The sequence below is a fragment of the Cetorhinus maximus genome, chromosome 17 (genome assembly GCF_964194155.1).
Source record: "Cetorhinus maximus chromosome 17, sCetMax3.hap1.1, whole genome shotgun sequence".
NCBI lineage: Eukaryota > Metazoa > Chordata > Chondrichthyes > Lamniformes > Cetorhinidae > Cetorhinus > Cetorhinus maximus.
Window position 1 is genome coordinate 45,340,394 of NC_135895.1, and position 21,575 is coordinate 45,361,968.

General features: G+C 41.7%; 1 protein-coding gene and 1 long non-coding RNA gene across 2 annotated transcripts in view; both read right to left on the bottom strand.

The window, feature by feature from the left end:
- The window catches only part of LOC144692375 (uncharacterized), a 130,967-nt gene extending 120,888 nt beyond the window's left edge, over window positions 1-10,079 (bottom strand). Inside the window, exon 1 of the long non-coding RNA XR_013579312.1 lies at window positions 9,667-10,079. This is a non-coding gene — a long non-coding RNA (uncharacterized LOC144692375). The remainder of the gene's footprint in view (window positions 1-9,666) is intronic.
- A 1,498-nt stretch (window positions 10,080-11,577) lies between these two features.
- On the bottom strand, window positions 11,578-16,335 carry cdkn2c (cyclin-dependent kinase inhibitor 2C (p18, inhibits CDK4)). The gene is made up of 2 exons (XM_078561138.1): window positions 15,058-16,335; window positions 11,578-12,741 (listed from the first exon to the last, which is right to left on the bottom strand). Exons 1-2 carry the CDS (start codon window positions 15,193-15,195, stop codon window positions 12,394-12,396), a joined length of 486 nt encoding a protein of 161 aa, XP_078417264.1. The 5' UTR covers window positions 15,196-16,335; the 3' UTR covers window positions 11,578-12,393.
- Between the last annotated feature and the right edge of the window lie 5,240 nt (window positions 16,336-21,575).

Consider the following 21,575-nt stretch of genomic DNA (forward strand, 5'->3'; position numbering starts at 1 on the left):
TGGCTTGGTAAATATTTGTTCTCCTGTTGCAGCCACAGCCACTTTCAGCAGTTACAGCTCCTTTCTGCCCTTCTCTTGCCCATTGTCAGAGGTTGTCTTTAGGTTGAGAGTTTAAACCTAAGCCTCATTTACCCGTTGAGATGGATGTTAAAAATATCAGAGCTTAGGGCCTTGGCAGCTTATGTCACAGACCCCAAAGATGAACTGAATAAAACTGGGGATGTGCAAGAGGCCACGATTGAAGGAGCAGAGAGATCTCGGAGGCTGAAGGATGTTACAGAGATAATGAGAGGTAAGGTCATGGAGGGACAAAATCAAAGCTGAGAATTTTAAAATCGAGCAGTATTAAGTTGTAATAATAAACTCGTTCAGTACAAACCCAAAGACCTAATTCTGTCATTATACTGATCGCTGATAGACTGCATAAAGTCATCGAATGATCACAGAAGGAGACCATTCAGCCCACTTTATCTGTGCCATTTCTTTACAAAAGCTGTTCAATTTAGTGCTACTCCCATGCTTGTTCACCATAGCCCAGTCAACCTTTCCCTTTCAAGTGTTTATCCAATTCCTTTTTGAAAATTACTATTGAATCTGCTTCCAAAACACTTTCAGGCAATGCATTCCAGATTATAACAGCACACTATATTAGCAATTGCTTCTCCATTGACAGCAGTGGCTCAGTTGACAGCACACTCATCTTTGAATCATAAGGTTCCAAGTTCAAGTTCCACTCCAGGGCTTTAGCACATAAATCAAAGCTGACACTCTAGTAGAGTACCGAGGGAACATTGCACTGTCAGAGACACCATATTTTAGATGAGACGTAAAACTGAGGTCCTGCCTGCTTGGGTGGATGTAAAAGATCCGATGCACTATATTGAAGAAGAGCGGGGGAGTTATCCCTGATGTCCTCGCCAATATTTATCTGTCAATCAACATCACAAAAAGAGATTATCTGGTCATTATTGCTTTGTTGTTTGCGAGCTGTATAATGTGGGAGCTGGCAGATCCCATTGCGAGCCACAGTGACCACATCTGCAGCAAGTGTTGGTTGCTGGAGGAACTCCAGCTCAGAATTGATGAGCTGGAGTCCGAACTCCGGACGCTGCGACACATCCGGGAGGGGGAGAGTTACCTGGATGCTTTGTACCAGGACGCAGTCATACCTGGTAGATTAGGTATCTCAAGTCCGGTCAGTGGTCAGGGTCAGCAGGGTGTGACTGCAAGTGAGGGAGGTAGAGGGATCCTGTGTTCAGGAACAGAGGAGCCTCAGCTCTTGACCTTGTCCAACAGGTACGAGGTACTTGCTCCCTGTGTGGATGAGGAAGAGGGCTGTAGGGAGGATGAGCCAGCTGACCACGGCACCGTGGCACAGGAGGCCATTCAAGAGGGGGGAGCAAAAAGACAAGTGGTAGTTGTAGGGGATTCTATAATTAGGGAAATTGATAGCTTCCTTTCTAAGCAGGATCAAGAGTCCCGCATGGTATGTTGCCTGCCCGGTGCCAGGGTGAGGGACATCTCTGACCGGCTTGAAAGGATATTGGAGAGGGAGGGGGAGGATCCAGTTGTTATGGTCCACGTTGGGACAAATAACATAGGTAAGACTAGGAAAAAGGACCTGTTTGGGGATTATCAGGAACTAGGAACTAAATTAAAGAACAGGTCCTCAAGGGTTATAATTTCCGGATTACTACCCGAGCCACGTGCAAATTGGCATAGGGACGCGAGAATAAGGGAAGTAAACACGTGGCTAAAGGAGTGGTGCGGGAAAGAGGGATTCCATTTCGTGGGGCACTGGCATCAGTATTGGAACAGAAGGGATCTGTACCGTTGGGACGGACTCCACCTGAACCGATCTGGGACCAATGTTCTAGCGAAAAGGGTAAATAGGGTGGTCAACAGGACTTTTAACCAGAAAGTGGGGGGGGGAGGGAAGGGTAAAACTCCAAAAAGCATGACTAATGGGAAACAAAGCAGCAAGTTAGCGTGTGGGGAAGTGGATTCAACTTCATGGAAAATTATGAAAAAACTGAAAAGAAAGGAGAGCCCAGGAGAGGCTATTAAAGTCTCCAGAACACAAAATAGGACAGAGTGTTTGGAAAGGGCTAGGAATCTAACTTCAAGCACATCAGATAAACGGATGACAATGAGAAAGGGGACGGGAAATACAGGACTGAATGTGTTGTATCTGAATGCGCGCAGTATACGAAATAAGGTAAATGAGCTTGTGGCGCAGATTGAAATTGGCAGGTATGATGTGGTGGGCATTATGGAGACATGGCTGCAAGGGGATCAGGACTGGGAGCTAAATATCCAAGGATATACATCCTATCGAAAAGATAGGCAGGTTGGCAGAGGGGGTGGGGTTGCTTTGTTAGTAAGAAATGAAATTAAATCGACAGCAAGAAATGATGTAGGGTCCGATGATGTAGAATCTGTGTGGGTAGAGTTGAGGAACCGCAAAGGTAAAAAAACCATAATGGGAGTTATGTACAGGCCTCCAAACAGTAGTCAGGATGTGGGGCACAAGATACACCAGGAGATAGAAAAGGTGTGTAAGAAAGGCAAGGTTACAGTGATCATGGGGGATTTCAATATGCAGGTAGACTGGGAAAATCAGGTTGGTAGTGGATCCCAAGAAAAGGAATTTGTGGAATGTCTACGAGATGGCTTTTTGGAGCAGCTTGTGGTGGAGCCCACTAGGGAACAGGCAATTCTAGATTTAGTGATGTGTAATGAGGTAGATTTGATAAGGGAGCTTAAGGTGAAGGAACTCATAGGAGGAAGTGACCATAATATGATAGAATTTACCCTGCAATTTGAGAGGAAAAGGCTGGAATCAGATGTAACGGTATTACAGTTGAATAAAGGCAACTACAGAGGCATGAGGGAGGAGCTGGCCAGAATTGACTGGGAGATGAGCCTAGCAGGAAAGACAGTGGAACAGCAATGGCAGGAGTTTCTGGGAGACACATCAAAAATTCATCCCTAGGAAGAAGAAGCATACTAAAGGGAGGACGAGGCAACCATGGCTGACAAGGGAAGTCAGGGACAGCATAAAAGCTAAGGAGAAAGCATACAATGCGGCGAAGAGCAGTGGGAAACCAGGGGATTGGGAAGCCTACAAAGACCAACAGAGGACAACTAAAAAAGAAATAAGGAGGGAGAAGATTAAATATGAGGGTAAACTAGCCAGTAATATAAAAGAAGATTGCAAGAGCTTTTTTAGATATATAAAAGGTAAGAGAGAGGCAAAAGTGGGCATTGGGCTGCTGAAAAATGACGCTGGAGAAGTAGTAGTGGGGAACAAAGAAATGGCGGAGGAACTGAATAGGTACTTTGCATCAGTCTTCACAGTGGCAGACACGAGTGACATCCCCAAAGTTCAAGAGAGTCGGGGGGCAGAGGTGAGTATGGTGGCCATTACCAAGGAGAAGGTGCTAGGAAAACTGAAAGGTCTGAAGGTGGATAAATCACCTGGACCAGATGGATTACACCCCAGAGTTCTGAAGGAGATAGCTGAAGAGATAGTGGAGGCATTAGTGGTGATCTTTCAGGAATCACTGAAGTCAGGGAGGGTCCCAGAGGACTGGAAAATCGCTAATGTAACCCCCCTGTTTAAGAAGGGAGTGAGGCAAAAGACGGGAAATTACAGGCCGATTAGCCTGACGTCGGTCGTTGGTAAGAATTTAAAGTCCATTATTAAGGATGAGATTTCAGAATACTTGGAAGTGCATGGTAAAATCGGGCAAAGTCAGCATGGTTTCATCAAGGGGAGGTCATGCCTGGCTAATCTGTTACAATTATTTGAGGAGGGAACAAGTAGGTTAGACAAAGGAGAGCCAATGGATGTTATCTACTTGGACTTCCAGAAGGCCTTTGACAAGGTACCGTACAGGAGGCTGCTCAGTAAGATAAGAGCCCATGGCGTTAGAGGCAAGGTATTAACATGGATAGAAGATTGGCTGTCTGGCAGGAGGCAGAGAGTGGGGATAAGGGGGTCCTTCTCAGGATGGCGGCCGGTGACTAGTGGAGTTCCGCAGGGGTCAGTGTTGGGACCACAGCTTTTCACTTTATACATTAATGATCTAGATGAAGGAACTGAGGGCATCCTGGCTAAGTTTGCAGATGATACAAAGATAGGTGGAGGGACAGGTAGTATTGAGGAGGCGGGGAGGCTGCAGAAGGATTTGGACAGGTTAGGAGAATGGGCAAAAAAGTGGCAGATGGAATACAACGTGGGCAAGTGTGAGGTCATGCACTTTGGTAGGAAGACTATAGGCATGGACTATTTTCTAAATGGGGAAAGAATTCAGAAATCTGGAGTGCAAAGGACTTGGGAGTCCTAGTCCAGGATTCTCTTAAGGTTAACTTGCAGGTTGAGTCGGTAGTTAGGAAGGCAAATGCAATGTTGGCATTTATTTCGAGAGGACTGTAATATAAAAGCATGGATGTGCTGCTGAGGCTTTATAAGGCTCTAGTCAGACCACGTTTAGAACATTGTGAGCAATTTTGGGCCCCGTATCTCAGGAAGGATGTGCTGGCCCTGGAGAGGGTCCAGAGGAGGTTCACGAGAATGATCCCAGGAATGAAAGGCTTAACATATGAGGAACATTTGAAAACTCTGGGTCTATACTCAATGGAGTTTAGAAGGATGAGGGGGGATCTGATTGAAACTTACAGAATACTGAAAGGCCTGGATAGAGTGGACGTGGGGAAGATGTTTCCATTAGTAGGAGAGACTAGGACCCGAGGGCACAGCCTCAGAGTAAAGGGAAGACCTTTTAGAACAGAGATGAGGAGAAACTTCTTTAGCCAGAGAGTGGTGAATCTATGGAATTCATTGCCACAGAAAGCTGTGGAGGCCAGGTCATTGAGTGTATTTAAGACCGAGATAGATAGATTCTTGATTGGTAAGGGGATCAAAGGTTACGGGGAGAAGGTGGGAGAATGGGGTTGAGAAACTTATCAGCCATGATTGAATGGCGGAGCAGACTCGATGGGCCGATTGGCATAATTTCTGCTCCTATGTCTTATGGTCTTATGGACTTGCTTGCTATAAATACTGAAATTGGCAAGCTTGAGTTTAAGCCACAGTGGAAGTTTTGTGCAGACAGGATTAATTCTGTTGATCTGAAATCAATACTTACAAAGGCAATTGCAACCTTGTGTACTTACTTTCAAAATATCTTGGAGTATACTAAGCTGCTTCTCAACTTCTTGGCAATCAGACATTACTGCAACATATGAGCAACCTATGCAGCAATTAGGTGGACCTCTAAGGAGCAGCAGCAGGATCTACCACCCCATCTGCCACAGCAACAAGGACAAGCAGCAGCAACAGGAGCAACAGCTACAGGAGCTGCCTTCTCTGCAGTCACCTGCACGGACAGGGGAAATGGACAGAGAGCTCCAGCTCAAAGGCGGCAATAGCCCCACACAAGATAAATAAGCCAAAGGTGGGCTTCCTCAACATGTCAGAGCAACAATGCCTCAGGAAGCTCAGGCTCTCAGGACAGGTCATGGCTGACATCTACAGCCTTCTGGAAGCAGAACCCCAAGAGGACCAGGGGGGCCACACATTGCCTACCAAGGTCACAGCAGTCCTAAACTTCTTTGCCTCTGGCTCCTTCCAGGGACCTGCTGGAGACATAGCCAGGATATCAGATTCAGCAGCCCACAGCTGCATCGTGCAGGTCACAGATTCCTTTTTTGTGAAGGCCACAAATTATATCCAATTTGTTATGGTTGAGACTGCTTAAACTCAGAGGGCTGTCAGTTTCACTGTATTGGCTGAATTTCCACAGAGCCAGGGTGTGATTGACTTGATGCATAGAACAATTAAGGCACCATCAGATCAAACAGCTAATTTATGAATTGGAAGAGCTTCCAATCCCTTAATATCCAGCTAGCTTGTGACCATTAACTAAAGGGCATCATGCACAGGGAACACAGGGTTTAGTGAGAGGGAGGAACGGAAAGAAATCAGTATTAGCAGGGAAATGGTGTTGGAGAAATTGATGGGATTGAAGGCCAATAAATCCTCGGGGCCTGATAATCTACATCCCAGAGTATTTAAAGAAGTGGCCCTAGAAATAGTGGATGCTTTGGTGGTCATCTTCCAAGATTCTGGAACAGTTCCTACAGATTGGAGGGTAGCTAATGTAACCCCACTATTTAAAAAGGGAGGCAGAGAGAAAACAGGGAATTATAGACCATTCTGCCTGACGTCGGTAGTGGGGAAAATTCTAGAGTCTATTATAAAAGATTTAATAGCTGAGCACGTGGAAAACAGTGGCAGAATCGGACAGAGTCAGCATGGATTTATGAAAGGGAAATCATGCTTGATAAATCTACTGGAATTTTTCGAGGATGTAACTAGTAGAGTTGATGAGGGGGAGCCAGTAGATGTGGTTTATTTGGACTTTCAGAAGGCTTTTGACAAAGTCCCACGTAAGAGATTGGCGTGTAAAATTAAAGCGCATGGGATTGGGGGTAGTGTATTGAGATGGATAGAAAACTGGTTGGCAGACAGGAAACAAAGAGTAGGAATAAATGGGTCTTTTTCCGAATGGCAGGCAGTGACTAGTGGGGTACTGCAGGGATCGGTGCTGGGACCCCAGTTATTCACAATATATATTAATGATTTAGATGAGGGAATTAAATGTAATATCTCCAAATTTGCAGATGACACAAAGCTGGGTGGGAGGGTGAGCTGAGAGGAGGATGCAGAGATGCTTCAGTGTGATTTGGACAAGCTGAGTGAGTGGGCAAATGCATGGCAGATGCAGTATAATGTGGATAAATGTGACGTTATCCATTTTGGTAGCAAAAACAGGAAAGCAGATTATTTTCTGAATGGCTTTAAATTGAGAGAGGGGAATGTGCAACAGGACCTGTGTGTCCTTGCACACCAGTCACTGAAGGTAAGCATGCAGATGCAGCAGGCAGTAAAGAAGGCAAATGATATGTTGGCCTTCATAGCCAGTGGATTCGAGTACAGGAACAGGGATGTCTTGCTGCAATTGTACAGGGCCTTGGTGAGACCACACCTGGAATATTGTGTGCAGTTTTGGTCTCCTAATCTGAGGAAGGATGTTCTTGCTATGGAGGGAGTGCAGCGAAGGTTTACCCTACTGATTCCTGGGCTGGCGGGACTGACATACGAGGAGAGATTGAGTCGATTAGGATTAGATTCGTTGGAGTTCAGAAGAATGAGGGGGGATCTCATAGAAATCTATAAAATTCTAACAGGACTAGACAGGGCAGATGCAGGAAGGATGTTCCCGATGGTGGGGGAGTCCAGAACCAATGGTCACAGTCTGAGGATATGGGGTAGACCATTTAGGAATGAGATGAGGAGAAATTTCTTCACCCAGAGAGTGGTGAGCCTGTGGAATTCGCTACCACAGAAAGTAGTTGAGACCAAAACATTGTATGCTTTCAAGAAGGAATTAGATATAGCTCTTGGGGCGAAAGGGATCAAAGGGTATGGGGAGAAAGCGGGAGCAGGCTATTGAGTTGGATGATCAGCCATGATCATAATGAATGGCGGAGCAGGCTCGAAGGGCCGAATGGCCTACTCCTATGTTTCTATGTCTGTGCTGGGTATCCAGGGAGTTGAAATGACTCCTTCATTCTTTGACAATCTCATCTATGACAGGTATTCTCTCCACCACACAGCCTCAATGGGTGGCTGCTTGGAGACAAGGACTACCTACCAGGTTGCTGATCCCAGTGAGGAACCCTACCACTGTGCCACAGTAGAGATATAATAGTATTTCTGGCTGACTGGTCTTTTGGTGCCTTGATGGCTATGTGAGTGCAATGACTCCCTTGACCTGAGAAATCCATCGACAGTGGCCAACTCTAACGCCCTCTGCTCCTGCGCCGCCCCACCTGACTCAAAATTAATGCAGTCCCTTGGTCTCCGGAATAGGGCACCTGAAGGTGAGATTAGTTGCTGACTGTAAGATGCCATCCAGATCCACAGCTGGTCAACAACCCAGAAGCATAAAAATTCAAAGCGATGGTGACCTTGATGGCTGCCAGGTGAGGGACTGCCAAGAAGTCCTCGAGTCCTCAGATCATTGTGGACCAGAACACAAATGTCAGAGACCAAGTCCCTCGATAGTTGCAATCTCCTCCTCGCACTCTGTCATTTGCAGGTTGCTGACTATTGGGTGGTACACCCGAAATCGTGGATAGCCCCTTCTTCCCTCACTATGTTCCTCTGGCTGCTTCCTGACCCGAAGCTCCTACTCGTTACTCTGTCCAAAGGGTAGTCTGTCCGGTAGCCTGCAGCTGTCTCAGCTCGCTCATTCGTTCACTGGGGCTTCCTCTGCTGTCCGAATGATGCCAGCAGCCTCAAACCCCTCTCAGGAGTCCTCCCACTCATTGCTTTGAAATGTAAGCCTCACAGTACCATGGATGGCAACTCTGTGCCACTGGTCGAGCCGCTGAGCATTATTCTCCGCTTCTTAAGTGTGCACCCATTTGCCCTCATGGTTCCCCGCTGTGTTCGTGACAGCTGCAACTTGAGATGTCCCAGAAGCTGCATTTTCTCTGTGCCTGCCAATTGAAAATTTAAAATTGCTCCTCTGAAGGCCTGTCAATGAGCTCATCATGAGTTCAACAACCAGTCAGTTGGAGGCGTGCGGGTTCCCGACCCTTTTGAAAATTGCATTGCATTCTGAAAATCTCGGGATCCAGTGGCGCCCTCCAGGAGCGTGATTTCAATGCGCGCCCGCACCGTGATGCTAATATCCCACGAATGAATTTTTAAAAAACACTAATTTTAGTAGAAAACTCCTAACACATGGGTAAATGTACATTGAGTGTATATTTACTTAACACCGCCATTCAGTGCGAAATTTTGCACTCCTTTGCACCAAAGTTTGGAATTGTGACATAAATTTATCAGACACAGAACATCCTAGTGCAGCTTCTGTTGTTTTTGTCGAGCAGTTAGGAGCGATACTTTTGACTTTATGGGAGAGATTACTGAGAATGTTGACTCCCAGGAGAGTCAGCCCCACATTTACCATTCAAAGATATTCATTGGTCGTTTGCCATGCTGCTGCTGGTTAATGGTCGGGCATACTTGCTTCAGACGGTCTGAAGGGTTATTCTAATCGGCCAAACTAACCGGGATCACAGCTCCCCTCTCCACATATAATTGTTGGCGTTTCCATGATGCTGAAATCTGGCATTCTCACCTGTACAACAGACCATTTTAGCAACCAATAAGCAGTAACTAAGGAAATGAGGCATACACATTAAAAAAGGCACTCAGCTGTTGTCTTCCCATTTTACCAACAAGCCCACAAAAAGGTTATAGTGCACGTAGGTAGATGCGTGCATCCGCCCTGCGAATACGTGTATTGAGATCGTAAATTTGTAAGAAGATTGTAAATTTAGAAATCAAAAACGTGATAAGCAGCTTTTGGATTTCTAATTAGCCACATGTTAACATATTGGACAATACTGCTGCACAGTTAGCATTAGTATCACAAAACTAAACTTCAACTCTCTGGGAAAATCAGCACCCATTGAGTTGAAAATCGGGATTTAAAGCATACCTCTGGGAGGTTTTAGTGGTGATAATATTTGCTTACTTCATTTTGTGATTACGCGACTGCTGTTTTGTTAGAGTGAACAAACCTTCATTTGTATGTTTTCTGCCTTGACGGAGCGGCCAGTGGGAGAGGAAGTGACTTGAGTCAGGGACGGGTTTCTCTCACTCAGGTCATCACAAACTGTCAGCAGTTGTCCTCTTGCAGTGAGCAGATTCTTTCAATCTACGATGCTTTAGTTGTAATACCGATATTCAAGTCTTTTCCTTCACTTTGAAGTGACGAGAAGATTTGACACAGTTTCAATATGACCCAGTGCATCCGAAACGTCACCTCACTCGCCCAGCGCTCAGCCAAGCGGTTTCTGGACGGAAGAATCAGCACAGTATTAATATTTGTCAATATACCTTTAAGATGTTAATCCAAAGTCTAATTTTATTTAAAAATACAACGTTAACTTAATTTTGTTTTGCGGACACTTTTGCAACAGGAAGCACAACGTTTCACGTAGGACGCCGGGAGGTGTGGTGAAATTGGACGTTTTTTTCCTTTCATTTCAGCGTTTTTTTTTTCGAAATCAAATTTGCAATAAAACATTCCTAAAGTTTCACCGAAAAATCAAACATCTGAACTGGGGAATTGACGACCCGAGTGGGCGGCGGGAAAATATTTAAAATATTCAAAGACAAAAAAGAGGAAAAGAAACTCGGCACAAATTATAACGGTTTTTTTTATATTTCAGCAGTTGCGGTTTTTTTTTGAACACAGCTCCCAGATTTTTAAAAATATAATACGTTGAGAAACTTGAGGCAAATTGCAGGATGATGTCCTTAGTTCCTTTACAGAAATATGGGCTTACAGCAGTATCTGAATAGTGTTACTGCAGGCATGTAAACATATTCTCCGTATTCATATTGTAACAGTTTTCATGTTTCCACATTTCGAATCACTTTCACTTATACACCGCGATGATTAATTTAAGCTTCAATTTATCACTGCAACATATCGACAGCATTTTATCCCACTCATTTAATTTTAAGATTTCAATTACAAAATAGATGTTTCATTTTTTCGATGTGCTACAGTTACGATATTACAATTCCTCATAAAAGATATCTTCAATAAACTTGTATTTTATGGGAAGCAAATACTGTAGTTTGAACAAACTGCCATAAAAATAAATTGACCGTATTTTTTTCCAAATACCGTCAGGAATGTCTTTGTATATTGCATACACACGATATTATACAAACTGCCAGGAAACCTTTGGATTTTATATAATTGGTAGGTTAGAATTTATATATTTGCATCTACTAACGTGCTGTAAATTGCCTTACAGCATTTGTGAGATTATCCAAATACTTGTTTCAATAATACTTCGTCAAACATAGTTGTCAATTGAAATAGAAGAGCCTTGCTATTTATTAAAGTGACATGCTCCAACTTTTAGTAAACATCGTTCTTTAAGACTTTTCCTCAAAATATTTACCTGTCACACCACAAAGATTAAATAATTTTGTTTAATAAAGTTCAAAGGTTCTTTTCGATAAAATAATCTAACTGAGTGAAACCACATTTAAATGTCGAAATGCTAATTTGTTTAAAAATTGAACTGCGTGGTGTGAATTTATAGTGTGGAAAAGATTTCCATCTCTATTTCAAGCTTTTTCATGGCTTGAAATTATTGGTCACTATTGAGCTTGAACTACAGAAAACGTAATCTGCCAATTGTAACAATATTAGTAACGCACACGACAATTCAACCATGTTAATAAATTACGGAGCAGTTATCAAGATAAACTTTTTTTATTCCACACATAGTTATTTTTGAATGACACTCTCTATTGTTCAGATCTATTATAAAAACACCCTTTATTATACGATGTGATGTGATTTGTAGAGAGAGCTACGCGTTAAATTGTACCTTTTATGTTACCTGCCACAGTAATAAAATAAATTAATTCAGGAAACACAACGCCATTCACAGCATTAAAATAGATTTTTTTTTACAATTACAAGAAAGCATTTATTGAAATCAAGAGACAGTTAAATCTTTTATAAATTATATAGCCTATTTTGATACATTTCAATACCATGAAAGCAATGCAATATTTACATCGAGTAAATAAAAAGCTTATAACTTAATTTTCATTAAAACAAACCAAAACTTTAAATAATGTTTGTCAGCTCCATCTCTGCTTTCTCTTAGCAAGACAAGTAAAAACAATGTTTCCATACCAGTCCACTTAAAATAAAAGATACACAAAATCAAATGAAACAAACACGAAGTATTAGGCATTAAAAATAATGCAGAAATACAATCGTTTATATGAATATTAAAACAGCTGTGTTGCCCAGAAAGCCAAATGTTCAAAAACTGCATAAGGGCACAAGACTGGTCTCAAGCGACTAATGCAATCAATGCAAATTATCCGTCGTGTTAGCTTCATTGTTTCATGTAACAATTTTATGTCAAATATTACACATTGTGGCATTAAACCTTGTCCTTAATGACCGATGGAACGTCAAACAATAATATTCACCAGATTCTATTTTAATACTAATTTGCAACATACAAAGCAAATTTAGCAACATGGTAAGAAAACTATAAACATGTTTCAAAAAATGCACTCGATGCCAGCATCCCCCCCACCCCACTCAACACACGCACACACACAGGCATTGAACACAGACGAGGACATAAAGTACTTTTTATATAGAATTACAAATAATGGAAACTAATAAACAAATGTATATATGTTAGCTGACAATTACAATAAATACTATAAGACTGCACTTGCTTATCACGTTTGTTCTATAGATTCTGTTCCATCCATTGCACTGTCTCCGTCCTCTTGTACATCCGGGCTAGCTCATAGGGAGTTTGTCCCATTTTATTTTTATGTGTGAGGTTTGATTTCTTTGCCAAAAAAATAATTACATCGGTGTGGCCTTCCTGTGCAGCAAGATGGATGGGCAAATTGCCCTCAGAATTTTCAATATTCACGTTTGCCCCAAAGTCCACCAAGGTTTTCAAAGTGTCTAGAAAGCCTTCCCGAGCCGCATCGTGAGCTGGTGCGAATCCGCCGCGATCCTGCTGGTTTGGTTTAGCTCCAGCTTTCAGCAGTGATTTGGCTATTATAGTATTACCCATTTGCATCACCTGCAAATATAGAAAGGTGGATGGAAAGCGTGTGAAAGAAAGAAAACGTGAAATTCAAGAGTGTACCATCATACACATCTAAAAATCGCCAAATTTTAACATTGCAGGATTAAAGGTCGCAGCGCCAGACTGACATTTTTATTTTAAAATCTAAAGCAATGTTCAACTCTGTTAACCACACATAATGCAACAAACATGCAATCACATTTTCTCATCGTTTGTTTTTTTGAGTATAGCGAATAGCAGAGTGAGTGAATTGCAGCTGCTGCACCTTAAACATTTCCAACTAACATCTGATTTAACGAAATTCGGGACGGCGTTTCTCCACAACTGTCGTTTAGCAATGATTGGACTAATTTGTTTCTATATTTTATCTGAACACTTTCCAAAAGAAAATACTTACTACGAATCGATACGAAAGAAAACGAAATTTTGTGTACAGACATTTTCTAGTTATCTATAGAGGCATTAGAGGATTTAATTAATTAATTTGAATCAAAACGTTTTACGATATTGTATCTTTTCAATGCACACTTAAAACGCGATTCGAGGTAAACCACAAGTGTTTCGAGAGGCAAGACAGTAATGCATAAACAAATCATGAATTCCTATTTTCACAACGTTTAGTACAATCGACGTTTTAATTTAAAAAATCACTTTCTAAAACAATAAATATTTATATGATGCAAAAAGGAAAACCATTATTTTAAATCAGCAGGACGAGCTGGTGTCCTATCTTGCAAGTGTAAGAAGTAATTCGGGGTGGGCAGGGGGTTGGTTTAAAAGTTAATATGTAACAGGTAAAATACGAACATTATAAAATATATTGTTTATTTACTGAGACTTTAAATGTTGGCTAATACTGTCGTTCCAACAAATGAGCATCAACATGTCAAATTAATGGTAACGACATAATGTTTTTTTTATAAAGTATTAATTTATTGTGTGCTGTGCGAGATGAAATATCAAACGGAGTAGTCGAAAATACTGAATCGTATATTGGTGTTTAAAATAAAACAGTAGCTACTTTATCATTTCATTGGAGAGCTTCATTTTTATCAGTTGTCGAATCATAGCTGTATTAATTTCACTGCGATTGACACATTGGAGCAGTAAACACCGGATTTAAACTCAGTACCCCAATTGGTTTTAACCAATATCTACTTATCATAGAATCCATTCAAACCTATGGCAAAAATAGATTTTAATTCCAATAAAATACCGTAGTTTGTTGCACTTTAGTTAAACATTTCATGCAAGTATATAAGCAAATTAATCAATTTATTATAAACTGTTTTTAATGCAGTAAACTACTTACTTATTTTGCTTTCAAGTAATTTCCACCATCCAGAGTTACATATTAGCTGTTGCTTAATCCTGAATGAATGAATCTAACCTAAAATTTGCTACCATCAGAAAGTTGATAATAAAATTTGTTTTATTCGTTCTTGGGGTGTGGGCGTCGCTGGCGAGGCCAATAACGTTTATATGCATATAAATTACACAAATATAAATATATATTTTTGTAGAAAAACAATGCATGATCGTAACGAAGAGAAGTGAAAGTATATAAAGCCATTTATGCATTCTGTGCAATGTACCGTTAATTAAACTAGCATGGGATTATTCAGTATTTATCATGCCTAAAACATTGATGGTATGTTTTCTAAAATATGGTAATGAACCCATTGTCACTAAAACGCATTTGTTCAAAACTCAATTGCCCTCGTTTGCTAATTATCGGATGTTTTTGCTTACTTGAGAGCATTAATACTTATTTACTGAAAGGCTTTGAATCAGTGTCACTTTTGCAATGTTGTATTCTTGTCAGTGCTTCAGTTATTTGGAAACCGGTTAATGCACGGCCATGATCTGAAACATTGCATGCATCCAAATGATGTACACTACAAAATAAAAACGTGCTATCCAAGACAGTCCACGTTGCAATCCTTCTGGATTTCTCTAAGCATCATACAACTGAAAACGTGAACTTTTTTTTATCATTTCTGAGAATTTCACCTTCAGAAGTGGGAAAATCGCATGACCCAAAAGATACTCGCAGAGAATCCTACTGTCAAGTAGCATTGTCATCAAAGTAAAATGCGTTTATTTTTAACCAAAGGTGAAATTCAATGACTATTTCAGCAATGCGTCACTATATCTACTGCTGTCTGATCCATAGTAACACATTGACGAAAATAGGTGCACATTATTGTTTTTAGAAAATAAAATATGCATTATAGTACAGGGGAGATTTTTTTTCTTAAAGACGAAAATGCAATTTGTAGGATAGAAAAACAGAATAATTAGACTAACCTGAAGTGCAGTTCTGCCAAACTTATTGATTGCACCCACTTTCACTCCGTTTTCTAGCAAAGTATTGACTTCTTTCGAGTCTCCTTTGGCTGCAGCGCTTGTTAATTCGTCACCGTCTGATCCATCAGCTGTTTCCATTATTAATACTTCAAAAATGTCGAAATCCGATAAGCAAAGACGCCAACAGGTATGGTGGAGATGAAGAATCTAGTCCCGCTCTGTAGTATAGTATTTACTAACTAGAGTAATTGATGTGTGATCCCTAGTAATGACGTTACCCGGTCCGCCCCTTTTTTCCCATCAATATAATACACGTGATACAAGTCCAGGGATAGTTTGGCTATCTCAAAGTTAACATTTTCAAGTGATTTGCCCCATGTTACCCCAAAGCATAAAAAAATCAAAATACGATTCTCTTCTTCTCAGCCACTGCGTGGATAGTTAGTATCTCACCTTCACAATTGTAAAAAAAAATCTCAAAATAATGTCGGAAAATACAACAGTTGAATCAGTTACTGTATCCCCGATAGAGATGCAATATTTGAATGTTTTGCAGTTTTCCCGCCCATTTTGCAACTGTTACTTCACTGTAAATGAAAGGCTGCTCTCGGCAGCAAACTCCGGCTGATTCATAAATTTCTTTTTTTGGGTTCCACTTACTCTTTCAGTCAAATTAAATTGCAGAAAAATGCCATGAAGCCGTTCCGTTTAAAGAAAGTGGGTCCGCCAGCTTTGACATCTCCAATCCCGGGCTTGGAAGGCAGCTGCTGCCTATTGCGATACTGTGCTCGGATGAAACAGGAAAGTAACTTGCTACTGCCCGGTTAATGTGCAAATGTTCACATTTAAACTAGCCGTTGTGATCCAGTCACAGGATTCGCGCAGTTGTCCTTGCAACAGTTGTCCTTGGCCGTTTTTCTCCTTATGAAAATACTGGCGGTTCCGTAATTGTTGATCGCTTACAGCACTTTTTGGGGGAAAAAAACTTATTGACATCATCAAATTTTAAAAATGAGCGCTTCTCGGCTTCTGCCAGTGCCGCCCACACTCTGCGTCGTAACGGAAATGGCAGCTACGGTTTAAAGCTGGAAGCTCAGCCCAGTGCGTGGATTCTCTCTCCGGGTTTTCTGCTCTCGGTGAACGCTCCCCCTGGGCTCTCTGCTCTGGTATCTCCGTTATATTTGTAGCTGACAGATTCCCACTAACGGACGCGGACGAATTTAAAATTGTACAATGTAAATTGAAAGAGCCAATCCCTACTCCCACTCCATTTATTAACCCACTGATTTGCATTTTGCATGCGAAGGTCAGACCAGAGATTTCTCGTCCGGGCCTTTGGTGTATCAGAACTGGAGGGTTATCAGGCAAAATGCCCTCAAGACTAACGCGCTCCGTTCCTCAATCCAGGTGCCAGCTTTTGTAAATGCAAACAAGATCTGTCGAAAATGACAAGTTGTGTAAACGGCGCGATGTGCTCCGTCCCTTAAGCAGCTGTCATTGCAGGAGCGAGTTCAGCCATGCCTGACGTAGCTGAACTGAATATGTATTCAAGATGGTATCCTGCAAATCATTACATGTATGTATAACAGTATCAGGACCCATACCCCACCTAAATTAGGCGCTGTACTCTGGTGTGAAGCAACGAGAATTTAGACTCAGGAAAAAGTTTTTAAAAGTATGAATGCTATTTTCAAATCAGACATGAAACGCGTTACCCTCGCACGGAATCAGACCAGAGGGCCAAGTCAACAAAACTGAAAGAGCAGCAACCTTTTCTAGAGGGACTGGTCAATTAAACATGAGATGACCAACGAGTGCATCTTACGAACATACGAATTAAGAGCAGGAGTAGGCCACTCGCCCCCTCGAGCCTGCTCCACCATTCAATAAAATCATGGCTGATCTGAATGTAACCTCAACCCCACATTTCTGCCTACCCCCAATAACCTTCCACCCCATGTTAATAAAGAATCTATCTAGCTCTGCCTTAAAAATATTCAGACTCTGCTTCCTTTTGAGGAGGAGAGTTCCAAAGACTCACAACCCTCTGAGAGAAAATAATTCTCATAGAGTCATAGAGGTCTACAGCACAGAAAAAGGCCCTTCGGCCTATTGAGTCTGTGCCAGTCAAACAAGTACCTAACTATTATAATCCCATTTTCCAGCACTAGGCCCGTAGCCTCGTATGCTTATGGCATCGCAAGTGCACATCCAAATACTTCTTAAATGTTATGAGGGTTTCTGCCTCTACCACCCTTACAGGCAGTGAATCAGTTGGCAGAATTTTGCCCCCGTAGGGGGGGAAGTTCAGGAGCAGGCGTGTGGGGGGGGTGCACCGCCATTTTACGTTGGCAGGCCAATTAAGGCCCGCCCAGCATGACATCTGCCAGGAAGCGCTATGCACTCCCTGTGCAGGCGGTGGGAGGGGGATTCCCTGAGCTGAGAGTGCACTCTTTCGTGTGCATGCACACGAAAGAGCTCACTCATCTCCCTGAGGCTAAGTGCTGCCTCAGGGAGATTGGCTCCACATTAAAAAATGTTAAAAATAGAAAAATAAAATTTCCCTGACATGTCCTCTCATGTGACACTGTCACATGAGTTGGGACATGTCCATCACTTTTAGTTACACTTTTATTAAATTTTTAAAAACCTACATGAAACCTCATTCTGCCCGTGGATGAGGTTTCATGCTTTCTCTGAAGGCCATCAGGGCTCCTGGCCTCCCTGCCAACCTTAAGGTTGGACGGGCAGGTCCATTGATTACGTTAAGTACTTTGTCAATAGCCGCAGTTCCGCCTGACGTCATTTTACGCGTCGGCGAGTGGGCCCCCCCCCCACCCCCGCTCGCCGACTGGGAAATCCTGCCCCGTATCTCAGAATCAGAATTCTCCTCATCACTGTCTTAAATGAGCGACCCCTTATTTATAAATGGTGACCCCTTGTTCTAGATTCTCCCACAAGAGAAAACATCCTCTCCACATCTGGGTCAAAATCCTGAATTCCCATTTTCAATGTCATATCCCTTCAATCACAAATTGCTATGACAGTACCTTGAATGAAAGCTTCTTACAACAGAGGCAGTGCCGTTTAAATTATGATTTTTGAAACTTTATTTTTCTTTCCTTTTATACCATGTTTCTTCCCTAATAACTTGAAGATGCTAACCCTTGCTTGGTGCATGTTTCTTTGGACATCAATGGTCCTCTCGTGCTGTACAAAATAACTATTTTTAATGTGTGAGTATTTTATATATTTATTCATGGCAGGTGAATGCTGCACATCTCTAATTGCCCTTGAAAGAATGGTGATGAGCTGCCTTCTCAAACTGCTGCAGTCTGTGCAGTTTAGGTACACCCACATTGCTGGTTGGGAAGAGAATTCAGGATTTTGACCTAATGACAGTGAATGAATGGCAATATGTGACTTTGGTGAGCAGTTACAGGTCCACGCTGCTTTTGTTCTTGTAGGTGGCAAAGGCCACAGGTTCAGAAGGTGCTGTTGAAGGAGCCTTGGCGAGTTGCTGCAGTGCATCTTGTAGATGGTACACACTGTTGTCACTGTGTGTCGGTGGTGGAGGGAGTGAAGGTTAAAGGTGATGGCTGGGGTACTGGTCAAATGGGCTGCCTTGTCTTAGATAGTGTCAGGCATCTTGAGTGATGTTAGAACTGCACTCATGCAGGCATGCGGAGAGTCTTCCATTGCACTCCTGACTTATGCCTTGTAGATTGTGGACAGGATTTGAAGACTCAGGAGGTAAAATCCCAGTCTCTGGCCTACTCTTGCAGCCGCAGTATTTATGTGGCTACTCCAGTTAAGCTTCTGGTCAATGATAACTCCCAGGATGTTGATGGTGGAGTATTCAGCGATGGTAGTGCTGCTGAACATCAAAAGGAGATTGTTTGTTTCTAACTTGTTGGAGATGGTCATTGCCTGGCACTCCTGTGGCGTGAATGTTACTTGCCACTTATCAGCCAAATGTTGTTCAGGTCTTACTGGTGGTCACGGACTGCTTCAGTATCAGAAGTTGCAAATAGTGCTGAACATTGGCAATCATTGGTAAACATTCCCACTTCTGACCTTATGGTGGAAGGAAAGTCATTGATGAAGCAGCTGAAAATGGTTGGGCCCAGGACACCATCCTGAGGAACTCCTGCAGTGATGTCCTGGGGCTGAGATGATTGGCCACCAACAGCCATCTTCCTTTGTGCTGGGTATGACTCCAACCAGTGGAGAGCTTTCCACATTCCCCATTGACATCAATTTTCTTTGGACTCCCTGATGCCACACTCAGTCAAATATTGCCTTGATGTGAAGGGTAATTGCTCTCATCTCACCTCTGGAATTCAGCTCTTTTGTCCATGTTTGAACCAAGGTTGTATCAGGACAGAAGCTGTGTGTCTCTCGTAGAACCCAAACTGAGCATTGGTGAGCAGGTTATTGCTGAGTAAGTGTCATTTAATAGCACTGTCGACGTCACTTCTCATCATTTTGCTGATGATTGAGAATAGACTGATGGAGCAGTAATTGACCATATTGGATTTGTCCTGCTTTTTGTGGACAAGACATACCTGAGCAATTTTGCACATTGTTCTAACCTGTACAGGAGTAGGTTGGCTAGGGGTGCATCTAGCTCTGGAGCACAATTCTTCAGTGCTACAGCCGGGATGTTATTGGGATGTTGACAGTGCCCATAGCCTTTGCTGTAGACTAGCTGGTTATTCAACCATAAAAAACACTTCCATCAAATTCAGTGATGGTTCCTTTAGGTACCTACACATGTACTTTAGATCAAGGTTTATTGGACGGCTATCAGGAGCAAAAACACTGACTGCTTTCTTTCCTTCTGTAGCCTAATTGTAGTATTCCATACTGCTATCTCAGTTAAAATCCACTACTCATTACAGACTGGGGATTAAATCTGGGCCCTATCTAGAATGTAACACTCAATTCCATATTGGACAACTGAGCAATAGGGAAACTCACCAGATTGCTTTCAATGAGTTCAGATTTTTGAATACCACCTAATGGTTCTTTAGTTTGCTCATGCAACTCATTCTCAGGATTTTATTGAGCTTTTAATCAGGATTTAAGGTGGTCAGATAGGTCCAGTTCACCACAACCATTCTTATTTCATTGTTATTTGTTATTTCCATTGACGTAGGGATTTAACAACTCCCATTAGCATCTAATAATTAGCAGCAGTGTTTCTGCTGAGAAAACAATTAGGCCAACTAATAGGTTTAAACTCTAGAATTATGCATATTACATGAATAAACTGATATAGATATACTGCAGTCAGTTGTATCATCAGTCGTCCGAATAGTGGCCTAATACTGATGTTTCCCACTCACAATTTAAAGTACTGAGCCCACACTTCAGGTTCACATATAAAAAGCCAATGTAAAATTATGACAGTGTACAATTATCAAACAATGTTGTACGGCACCACACTGTGAACTGTGACTTCTATGACTCAGGCTAGGCCCAATCCTGCACAGGAACATTCAGTTGACCAGATGAGATGGTTGCAAAAACAGACTGCATCTTACAGAATATTTGTCATTTCAAAGTTCAGTGTGCATCCAAAGAGTATCTTTCCCTTTTTCATTTATGTTGTGTCCATAATTTTGAAGCAGAGCTGATTGAATAAAAATTATTTAATGGTAGCTTGTTAAGTTGATTTGTTATGAATGGAACATGAGGTTAATCATTGGTATGGTTTTAAAATTTACTCCCAGATCCCAAAAAACTGCAGCACTTTTAGTTGGGTTACCAGAAAGAATGTTAAACTGATGATTGTTTGCTTTTTGGAAGTAAAACAATTGCCGTTATTTGGCATTAGTTTAGGATATTGTGTCAACCTTTTTTTTCCATGTTTGGTGACACAGGGAAACACATTCTTTCTAGGAATGTTTGCAGAGCCACTTGGAAAGCTGTTTAAATTAGATTTTAAAAAAACTAAACCAGTTCTTATCTTAGAAATAAAGAATGTCTGCTAAATTTAAAATGTGGATTTTCAATAAAAAATGAAGAAATCTGTCAATGGTGCCATAAGTAGGCCCCAAACAGCAATTAGGTGCAGGACCAGGCTGTATCCTTTATAAAATTATATAAAGCAATTGTCTTTTCTTAAAAAAATAATTTACTGAAGATTTACCTTTACAATTTATTACTGAAGGTTTCACATGATTTGACAGAAAATTTTCCAAGAAAATTATTTCTCTGCACAATTTGAATTTTATAACTAGGTCGTATTGAGTACTGTGTAAAAAGATGATCTGTACTTTTTACATATATATGTAAATTTATTTTGCAATCTGTTGAAAATTCCTATGGAGCTTCAAACTGTTCATAAATGAATCAGTTCAAGTATCATAAAATATTTATAGAGGAGGCAAACCCCATACTCCCCTGTAGAATAATCTCACCACTTCCATTTCCCTTTAGAAATTTCTAAATCTCCATTGGTTATGCCCATTCACTCTTCCTGTTGCTGGCCGGTCTTTTCTATGTCAATT